We start from the raw sequence: 11,488 nt of genomic DNA, 5'->3' as shown, positions 1-11,488 counted from the left end.
GTGTCAGGCCCCGTGGTGCAGGACCAGGATGTCTGACGCACCTCCCACCACTATGCTCTGTGTCAGGCCCCGTGGTGCAGAACCAGGATGTCTGATACATATCCTACCACTATGTTCTGTGTCAGGCCCCATGGTGCAGAACCAGGATGTCTGATGCATCTCCTACCATTATGCTCTGTGTCAGGCCCCGTGGTGCAGAACCAGGATGTCTGATACATCTCCTACAACTATGCTCTGTGTCAGGCCTCGTGGTGCAGAACCAGGATGTCTGATACATCTCTTACCACTATGCTCTGTGTCAGGCCCCGTGGTGCAGAACCAGGATGTCTGATACATCTCCTACCATTATGCTCTGTGTCAGGCCCCGTGGTGCAGAACCAGGATGTCTGATACATCTCCTACCATTATGCTCTGTGTCAGGCCCCGTGGTGCAGAACCAGGATGTCTGATACATCTCCTACCATTATGCTCTGTGTCAGGCCCCGTGGTACAGAACCAGGATGTCTGATACATCTCCTACCATTATGCTCTGTGTCTAGGCCCCGTGGTGCAGAACCAGGATGTCTGATACATCTCCTACCATTATGCTCTGTGTCTAGGCCCCGTGGTGCAGAACCAGAATGTCTGATACATCTCCTACCATTATGCTCTGTGTCTAGGCCCCGTGGTGCAGAACCAGGATGTCTGATACATCTCCTACCATTATGCTCTGTGTCTAGGCCCCGTGGTGCAGAACCAGGATGTTTGATGCACCTTTATAGTCCCCACAAGGATAGTAAAAACAAAACAAACACACTGGGGCTAATGTGTTCCCGATCAACTTGTTGAGTTAGCTTTGTTAATCCGGCCCGCAGGATTCGGATAAGTTATTGTCATTGAATCTGCATAATTAGAAAACCACAAACGCTCCCCCTCCCTCTCCCCTAGCCTTGCAGTACACCAAGCATTAAAGACACACTCTGGAACTTTGGCGACTACTAAACTACATATACAAAAGTATGTGGACACCTCTTCAAATTAGTGGATTCGGCTATTTCAACCACACCTGTTGCTGACAGGTGTATAAAATCGAGCACACAGCCATGCAATCTCCATAGACAAACATTATCAGTAGAATGGCCTTACTGAAGAGCTCAATGACTTTGAACGTGGCACCGTCATAGGATGTCACCTTTCCAACAAGTCAGTTCGTCAAAAGTCTGCCCTGCTAGAACTACCCGTCAGCTATAAGTGCTGTTATTGTGAAGTGGTAACATCTAGGAGCAACAACGGCTCAGCTGCGAAGTGGTAGGCCACACAAGCTCACAGAACGGGACCGCCTAGTGCTGAAGCGCGTAGTTCGTTAAAAGCTGCTGTCCTCAGTTGCAACACTTACAACCGAGTTCCAAACTGCCTCCGTCAGCACATTAACTGTTTGTTGGGAGCTTCATGAAATGGGTTTATATGGCCGACCAGCCTCACAACAGCGTAAGATCACCATGCTCAATGCCAAACGTTGGCTGGAGTGGTGTAAAGCTCTGGAGCAGTGGAAATATGTTCTCTAGAGTGATGAATCACGCTTCACCATCTGGCAGTCCGACAGACGAATCTGGGTTTGGCGGTTGCCAGAAGAACGTTACCTGCCTCAGTGTAAAGTGCAAACTGTAAAGTTTGGTGGAGGAGGAATACTGGTCTGGGGCTGTTTTTCATGGTTCAGGCTAGGCCCCGTAGTTCCAGTGAAGGGAAATCTTAACGCTACAGCTTACTAGGTGATTCTGTGCTTTTGAGGAAGGCCCTTTCCTGTTTTAACATGGTAATCCCCCGTGCACAAAGCGAGGTCCATATAGGAATGGTTTGTCGAGATCGGTGTGGAAGAACTTGATTGGCCTGAACAGAGCCCTGACCTGAACCAAATCGAACACCTTTAGGGTGAATTGGAATGCCAACTGTGAGCCAGGCCTAATCACCCAACATCAGTCCCCGCAGAAATGTTTCAACATCTAGTGGAAAGCCTTCCCAGAAGAGTGGAGGACAAACTCCATTTTAATGCCCATGATTTTGGAATGTCTGACCGGCAGGTGTTCACATACTTTTGGTCATGTAGTGTAAAGTATTTGTTAAACCTCCCGCTTTGGGCCAAATGTGTCAATGTGTAGTTCATACATGTATAATCTATGAGCAGAATTACTGTCTTACTTCAATTAGCCACGAAATCCCTAGTTTGAAAGCATCTGTTTTTCTCAAAGTTGTGCTGTGCCATTTTCCCTACATTTTCCTCCATGTGGGCCAGCCCCCTAGCAATTTGATTTCAACCAATGAGCTTCAGCTCCCCGTCATTTGAGTGACAGCTAGCCAGATGCACCCACAGCAGAGCGAGAGAGAGTAATGATGTGTAGCACATATTGTGACGCAGTTTTTTAAGGGACCACTTCTGGTTTGTGCGCGCTACTTTCAGAACTACTGGCTAAAAAGTATTCAAATGACCGGAGAATCTCTTGAATAATCATGAGCTACACCCAGCACTGCAGGCAGAAAGGGCACTGCAAGGCAGACCTCGCTAAAACGCACTGTCTTTCTGTTCTGGAGGTCTTTTTCTCTATCTGTCTCTCTCTCTCTCTTTTTCTCTCCCTCTCTCGTGGTAAGATGCCCATCTTACACAACAGGTCTGGCGACTGCTGGGCTTTATCAGTGGAGCAGAGAGCCGCGTTAACTCTTAGTGCTCATTAGGGACATGTCATTCCCCTTGGGATCTGTGTGGCGCCCAATGAGAAGTGACAGCAAGGCTAGACAATGGAGCCGTCTTCACAGGCTCTTCACTGGCCCACACACACACACACACACACATTGTTTTAGGGACAGAGGGTCGTTCAGCTGCACTACACATAGTTCGTGTTTAATAGTGCTAGACAGGTTTAATGTCCACTCAGTCACTCTCATCATTCATACAAACATGCTCTAGTTTCTGATGTAGTTCTTCTTTGCGATTTGTTTAATGCAGCCTAATGCCAAACTCTTCTATTCTTAGCCATGCTCTCCAAATAACCTCATAGCCGTAACCTGAATAACGTGATGTTTTGCTGCTCTCTGCTGGCACAAGTTTAAATTGCACTCAGCTCCTTTCCTTCCTTGGATTTGCTTGCTTTCAGTAGGGATGTTATAGTGATTGTTTGGTACCAAAGTAAATACAATGTAACTTACATAAATGCTTTTATCTTGTAGGATTCACCAGATTATACCAATGTGCAGGATCTGAAATACCTAGACATGGACATATCTGAGGCTCTGCGTCTCTATCCTCCTGGTTTCAGGTAAGTCTTCTCTCCGTGCAGTATGATAGTATGAAACGTAGTGATGCTATTGACATTATGTATGTTTAGAATGATTCCCGATCCCGACATAGCTTATTCTAATATTTATCCTACTGGACATTGTGTTTTAGTTACACTGTTTATACACACCACATATTTGTATTTGTAAACTGGATTCTTGACATAGCTCTCTGTAATATAGCTGCTGCTGTACATATCATTCTTAGTTTAGCGTGTGTAAATCCCCCTGCTGTACATATCATTCTTAGTTTAGCGTGTGTAAATCCCCCTGCTGTACATATCATTCTTAGTTTAGCGTGTGTAAATCCCCCTGCTGTACATATCATTCTTAGTTTAGCGTGTGTAAATCCCCCTGGTGTACATATCATTCTTAGTTTAGCGTGTGTAAATCCCCCTGGTGTACATATCATTCTTAGTTTAGCGTGTATAAATCCCCCTGGTGTACATATCATTCTTAGTTTAGCGTGTGTAAATCCCCCTGCTGTACATATCATTCTTAGTTTAGCGTGTGTAAATCCCCCTGCTGTACATATCATTCTTAGTTTAGCGTGTGTAAATCCCCCTGCTGTACATATCATTCTTAGTTTAGCGTGTGTAAATCCCCCTGCTGTACATATCATTCTTAGTTTAGCGTGTGTAAATCCCCCTGCTATACATATCATTCTTAGTTTAGCGTGTGTAAATCCCCCTGCTGTACATATCATTCTTTGTTTAGCGTGTGTAAATCCCCCTGCTGTACATATCATTCTTAGTTTAGCGTGTATAAATCCCCCTGCTGTACATATCATTCTTAGTTTAGCTTGTGTAAATCCCCCTGGTGTACATATCATTCTTAGTTTAGCGTGTGTAAATCCCCCTGCTGTACATATCATTCTTAGTTTAGCGTGTGTAAATCCCCCTGGTGTACATATCATTCTTAGTTTAGCGTGTGTAAATCCCCCTGCTGTACATATCATTCTTAGTTTAGCGTGTGTAAATCCCCCTGCTGTACATATCATTCTTAGTTTAGCGTGTGTAAATCCCCCTGGTGTACATATCATTCTTAGTTTAGCGTGTGTAAATCCCCCTGCTGTACATATAATTCTTAGTTTAGCGTGTGTAAATCCCCCTGCTGTACATATCATTCTTAGTTTAGCGTGTGTAAATCCCCCTGCTGTACATATCATTCTTAGTTTAGAGTGTGTAAATCCCCCTGCTGTACATATCATTCTTAGTTTAGCGTGTGTAAATCCCCCTGCTGTACATATCATTCTTAGTTTAGAGTGTGTAAATCCCCCTGCTGTACATATCATTCTTAGTTTAGCGTGTGTAAATCCCCCTGCTGTACATATCATTCTTAGTTTAGCGTGTGTAAATCCCCCTGCTGTACATATCATTCTTAGTTTAGCGTGTGTAAATCCCCCTGCTGTACATATCATTCTTAGTTTAGCGTGTGTAAATCCCCCTGCTGTACATATCATTCTTAGTTTAGCGTGTGTAAATCCCCCTGCTGTACATATCATTCTTAGTTTAGCGTGTGTAAATCCCCCTGGTGTACATATCATTCTTAGTTTAGCATGTGTAAATCCCCCTGCTGTACATATCATTCTTAGTTTAGCGTGTGTAAATCCCCCTGCTGTACATATCATTCTTAGTTTAGCGTGTGTAAATCCCCCTGGTGTACATATCATTCTTAGTTTAGCTTGTGTAAATCCCCCTGGTGTACATATCATTCTTAGTTTAGCGTGTGTAAATCCCCCTGCTGTACATATCATTCTTAGTTTAGCGTGTGTAAATCCCCCTGGTGTACATATCATTCTTAGTTTAGCGTGTGTAAATCCCCCTGCTGTACATATCATTCTTAGTTTAGCGTGTGTAAATCCCCCTGCTGTACATATCATTCTTAGTTTAGCGTGTGTAAATCCCCCTGGTGTACATATCATTCTTAGTTTAGCGTGTGTAAATCCCCCTGCTGTACATATCATTCTTAGTTTAGCGTGTGTAAATCCCCCTGCTGTACATATCATTCTTAGTTTAGCGTGTGTAAATCCCCCTGCTGTACATATCATTCTTAGTTTAGCGTGTGTAAATCCCCCTGCTGTACATATCATTCTTAGTTTAGCGTGTGTAAATCCCCCTGCTGTACATATCATTCTTAGTTTAGCGTGTGTAAATCCCCCTGGTGTACATATCATTCTTAGTTTAGCGTGTGTAAATCCCCCTGCTGTACATATCATTCTTAGTTTAGCGTGTGTAAATCCCCCTGCTGTACATATCATTCTTAGTTTAGCATGTGTAAATCCCCCTGCTGTACATATCATTCTTAGTTTAGCGTGTGTAAATCCCCCTGCTGTACATATCATTCTTAGTTTAGCGTGTGTAAATCCCCCTGCTGTACATATCATTCTTAGTTTAGCGTGTGTAAATCCCCCTGCTGTACATATCATTCTTAGTTTAGCGTGTGTAAATCCCCCTGCTGTACATATCATTCTTAGTTTAGCGTGTGTAAATCCCCCTGCTGTACATATCATTCTTAGTTTAGCGTGTGTAAATCCCCCTGGTGTACATATAATTCTTAGTTCAGCGTGTGTAAATCCCCCTGCTGTACATATCATTCTTTGTTTAGCGTGTGTAAATCCCCCTGCTGTACATATCATTCTTAGTTTAGCTTGTGTAAATCCCCCTGGTGTACATATCATTCTTAGTTTAGCGTGTGTAAATCCCCCTGCTGTACATATCATTCTTAGTTTAGCTTGTGTAAATCCCCCTGGTGTACATATCATTCTTAGTTTAGCGTGTGTAAATCCCCCTGCTGTACATATCATTCTTAGTTTAGCGTGTGTAAATCCCCCTGGTGTACATATCATTCTTAGTTTAGCGTGTGTAAATCCCCCTGGTGTACATATCATTCTTAGTTTAGCGTGTGTAAATCCCCCTGCTGTACATATCATTCTTAGTTTAGCGTGTGTAAATTCCCCTGCTGTACATATCATTCTTAGTTTAGCGTGTGTAAATCCCCCTGCTGTACATATCATTCTTAGTTTAGCGTGTGTAAATCCCCCTGCTGTACATATCATTCTTAGTTTAGCGTGTGTAAATCCCCCTGGTGTACAATGTGCATGGATTGCATTTTGATACCAAATGGATTCGTCCCACCGTTCTTGATTTCTTTCTTTTTTTGGTATATTTATTTTCTTAAAATTGTAGCTGTTTGACATTTGCATTGTTAGGAGCTAGTAACATAACCTTTCCCTGCACCACTATAACACCTGCTAAACTATTGATGCGACCAATAAACTTATCTTATGTACTGTACATGGCCGTGTCCCCCATGTTTCCACAGTTCACCATTTCTTATTCGCATTGTTGAAACTGAGCAGCCATTTTGTTTCAGGTTTGCCCGGTGACGTAGACGAGGACTGCATGGTCAACGGACAGTTCCTACCGAAGGGAGCCACTCTGGAGATCCCTGCAGGCTATCTGCATTATGATCCAGAGAACTGGGCCGAACCAGAGAAGTTCATCACTGACAGGTAGGAGACAGTCAGTCTACTGTAGCTCAGTATTCTTGTTCCATTACTCTGGGTCTAGTATAAAGATACCATAGACAAGTCCCAGCACAGTTACATCGTTACACAGCACAGCTACACTCAGTCATTGCCTCACGTTATGTCCCACTGTGGGTGTTCTGTACAACGGGGAGTGCTTTTACATTGACACAAGTGATAATACAATGATACAATACAGAATGCACGTTCAAGTGTCTATCAGAGTGTACACTCTATCAGAGTGTACTCCAGACTGACCACTAAAGGCCTCTACTCTCTCCCATGCAGATTCACAGCGGAGGCCAAGGCCAGCAGACACCCTTTTGTGTACCTGCCGTTTGGGGCGGGGCCCCGCAGCTGTATGGGCATGAGGCTGGCCCAGCTGGAGATCAAGATGGCCCTGGTGCACGTCTTCAGGAAGTTCAACATCGTGGCCAGCACAGACACTAAGGTGGGTTCAACCTGCGATGGCCCTGGTGCACGTCTTCAGGAAGTTCAACATCGTGGCCAACACAGACACTAAGGTGGGTTCGACCTGCCATGTCCTTGGTGCACGTCTTCAGGAAGTTCAACATCGTGGCCAGCACAGACACTAAGGTGGGTTCAACCTGCGATGTCCCTGGTGCACGTCTTCAGGAAGTTCAACATCGTGGCCAGCACAGACACTAAGGTGGGTTCGACCTGCGATGGCCGTGGTGCACGTCTTCAGGAAGTTCAACATCGTGGCCAGCACAGACACTAAGGTGGGTTCGACCTGCGATGGCCCTGGTGCACGTCTTCAGGAAGTTCAACATCGTGGCCAGCACAGACACTAAGGTGGGTTCGACCTGCGATGGCCCTGGTGCACGTCTTCAGGAAGTTCAACATCGTGGCCAGCACAGACACTAAGGTGGGTTCAACCTGCGATGGCCCTGGTGCACGTCTTCAGGAAGTTCAACATCGTGGCCAGCACAGACACTAAGGTGGGTTCAACCTGCGATGTCCCTGGTGCACGTCTTCAGGAAGTTCAACATCGTGGCCAGCACAGACACTAAGGTGGGTTCGACCTGCGATGGCCCTGGTGCACGTCTTCAGGAAGTTCAACATCGTGGCCAGCACAGACACTAAGGTGGGTTCAACCTGCGATGGCCCTGGTGCACGTCTTCAGGAAGTTCAACATCGTGGCCAGCACAGACACTAAGGTGATTCAACCTGCGATGGCCCTGGTGCACGTCTTCAGGAAGTTCAACATCGTGGCCAGCACAGACACTAAGGTGGGTTCAACCTGCGATGGCCCTGGTGCACGTCTTCAGGAAGTTCAACATCGTGGCCAGCACAGACACTAAGGTGGGTTCAACCTGCGATGTCCCTGGTGCACGTCTTCAGGAAGTTCAACATCGTGGCCAGCACAGACACTAAGGTGGGTTCGACCTGCGATGGCCCTGGTGCACGTCTTCAGGAAGTTCAACATCGTGGCCAGCACAGACACTAAGGTGGGTTCAACCTGCGATGGCCCTGGTGCACGTCTTCAGGAAGTTCAACATCGTGGCCAGCACAGACACTAAGGTGATTCAACCTGCGATGTCCCTGGTGCACGTCTTCAGGAAGTTCAACATCGTGGCCAGCACAGACACTAAGGTGGGTTCAACCTGCGATGGCCCTGGTGCACGTCTTCAGGAAGTTCAACATCGTGGCCAACACAGACACTAAGGTGGGTTCAACCTGCGATGGCCCTGGTGCACGTCTTCAGGAAGTTCAACATCGTGGCCAGCACAGACACTAAGGTGGGTTCAACCTGCGATGGCCCTGGTGCACGTCTTCAGGAAGTTCAACATCGTGGCCAACACAGACACTAAGGTGGGTTCAACCTGCGATGGCCCTGGTGCACGTCTTCAGGAAGTTCAACATCGTGGCCAGCACAGACACTAAGGTGGGTTCGACCTGCGATGGCCCTGGTGCACGTCTTCAGGAAGTTCAACATCGTGGCCAGCACAGACACTAAGGTGGGTTCAACCTGCGATGGCCCTGGTGCACGTCTTCAGGAAGTTCAACATCGTGGCCAGCACAGACACTAAGGTGATTCAACCTGCGATGGCCCTGGTGCACGTCTTCAGGAAGTTCAACATCGTGGCCAGCACAGACACTAAGGTGGGTTCAACCTGCGATGGCCCTGGTGCACGTCTTCAGGAAGTTCAACATCGTGGCCAGCACAGACACTAAGGTGATTCAACCTGCGATGGCCCTGGTGCACGTCTTCAGGAAGTTCAACATCGTGGCCAGCACAGACACTAAGGTGGGTTCAACCTGCGATGTCCCTGGTGCACGTCTTCAGGAAGTTCAACATCGTGGCCAGCACAGACACTAAGGTGGGTTCAACCTGCGATGGCCCTGGTGCACGTCTTCAGGAAGTTCAACATCGTGGCCAGCACAGACACTAAGGTGGGTTCGACCTGCGATGGCCCTGGTGCACGTCTTCAGGAAGTTCAACATCGTGGCCAGCACAGACACTAAGGTGGGTTCAACCTGCGATGGCCCTTCTTTTGACACTTATCTCAACCTAAGTGTTTAAAGGTCACTTAGTTGATTTCGTTAAAATATTGAAATACAGAGTCTAAGATTCCAACAAACCGTACTTCACTTGACGCTTAAAGGTAATTTACGCTTGAGCAGACATCCGAGACGTTTAGCGCAGATGCCATCTTTGAGAATGTCAGGGAAATGGACTTTAAAAGTCAAGTGCAGTGCAGCGTTGATGCAGTTTGTTTGTTTGAGTCCCCGTTTGAGTCATATGGAGACGGCTCGGTCTATGCTGTGACCTTGCTCTCTCTAACCTCTGCCCTATATTGCTCTTTATGTTCCAGGTTCCTCTGGAGTTGAAGTCTCACACCACGCTCGGTCCTAAGAATGGCATCTATGTTAAAATCACTAAAAGAGAGACAGAGGGGGAACCAGTGACTCCCCCTGCACAAAAAGAATAGAAGCTCTGTTCTCCTTTATCGGCTCTTATGAAACTGATACATCATCCATCCAATGACTGCTTATGTGAAGTAGCGCTAACCTAGCCTGGTCCCAGATCTGTTTTTGCTGTTTTGCTAACTTCTATGGTCATTCTCACCGGTTTGGTGCTGTCCCTTTAGATACTAGGACCGGGCTAGCATTAACCTCTTCTTTAACTAGAAAATCTCAATGCACGTGCCTATCCCTGAGGGAAGTGGACCGAGGAGCAGCAGCATTACTATGATAAATGACCATTAGCACATGAAAAGTGAGGTTGGGCCAGGGGCGGCTAACCTTTTTAATCAGGCAGTGTGCTGGACAGAGGTCAACACCTCATCAAGGCCCACGAGGCCCCTGCCAATGGCACATCGATCGCCAAGGTGATTCTGGAGGACTAGTGAGAGAGAGAAAGAAGCAGGCTGGGGGAAATCACATTGCTCATGTCTCCGCCCTAACAATGGGAGTCGTTGTCCCGAAAGCGGGAAGGCAGGCGACAAGCATAAGTCCAAAAGAAGACCATAGAGACGGGCTTATTTTGGCGAGAGTGAAACCTCTCGCTTCGCCTCTTCCTCTCTGGTTGGGGGGAGAGGAAGACTATGGAAAAGGCTGTTCTGATTACAATAGAACAACAACACACTTTGACCTCTGTATAATTTCATATTGGAGTATTGATGTTAACATGCCCGTGAACTATTAAATCATCACTGTATGTCTAATAAATCACTGTGTGTGTTTTCTACCATTTTGCCATCGAAATGCTGTCTGATCGTTTGGGCGGTTTGATACTATTGTAAATTTATTTACATACTCAGCCCTGATTGGCGGATAGGATCGTCTACTCTAGAGTCTACCTTGCTTACCCCTTCAAAGTAGGAAACATAAGTATTGGTCGGAATAATCAGATAAGATTGTGGCGTCATGCTGTGGTCCAAAAACAGCCCCATTTTCACAATTTCCGTGTTATTTCGACCCCATAGCGTGGAAATATCATTACAAGAACTGGAAAATCACATTGTTGACCGCACTGCCCCGTTAAAGGGATAGTTCATCCAAATGACAAAATAACATTTTGGATTTCCTGTAAGCAGTCTATGGACAAGGTAAGACTGCGGTCCATGCTTTGGTTTTGTTTACCTGGCCAGTCTCCCTTGTCCAAAGACTGTATACAGGATAAAGTAATGAGTGTAATTTTGTAATTTGGAGGAACTAACACTTTAATTATTTGCAAAGTCTCCACCAACTGCTCTATGGCAAGCAAGCGAGTTTAATCTTCCTCACAATCATCCATCCAATCAATCATAATATTGTATTGTAACAGTTCAGGTATTGACTCAATGTTATGTCATGGTCCAAACACACCACGATAGTCGTGAAGAGGGCACGACAACACCTTTTCCACCTAAGGAGACTGAAGAGATTTATCGTGGGTCCCCAGATCCTCAAAAAGTTCTACTGCTGCACCATCGAGAGCATCTCGACCGGTTGCATCACCGCCTGGTATGGCAACTGCTCAGCATCCGACCGTAAGGCACTACACAGAGGGTACGGCCCAGTATATCACTGGGGTCAAGTTTCCTGTCATCAGAGGAAGGCCCAAAGAATTGTCAGACTCCAGTCACCCAAATCATAGACTTCTCTCTGCTACCGCACGGCAAGGGGTACTGGAACATCAAGTCT

The 11,488-nt window shown here is 46.2% G+C and overlaps 1 protein-coding gene across 1 annotated transcript in view; it reads left to right on the top strand.

Moving 5' to 3' along the window:
• Positions 1-10,531, top strand: part of LOC110532319 (thromboxane-A synthase) — a 108,775-nt gene extending 98,244 nt beyond the window's left edge. The window contains 5 exon segments of the mRNA XM_036977694.2: positions 3,199-3,287; positions 6,682-6,691; positions 6,693-6,820; positions 7,124-7,286; positions 9,676-10,531. Coding sequence (XP_036833589.1) covers positions 3,199-3,287; positions 6,682-6,691; positions 6,693-6,820; positions 7,124-7,286; positions 9,676-9,792 — 507 coding nt within the window. The 3' untranslated portion in view covers positions 9,793-10,531.
• The last annotated feature ends 957 nt before the right edge of the window (positions 10,532-11,488 follow it).

The sequence above is a fragment of the Oncorhynchus mykiss genome, chromosome 1 (assembly GCF_057628025.1).
Source record: "Oncorhynchus mykiss isolate SJ-2025 chromosome 1, ASM5762802v1, whole genome shotgun sequence".
Lineage (NCBI taxonomy): Eukaryota > Metazoa > Chordata > Actinopteri > Salmoniformes > Salmonidae > Oncorhynchus > Oncorhynchus mykiss.
This window is presented reverse-complemented; position numbering and strand designations above follow the sequence as displayed.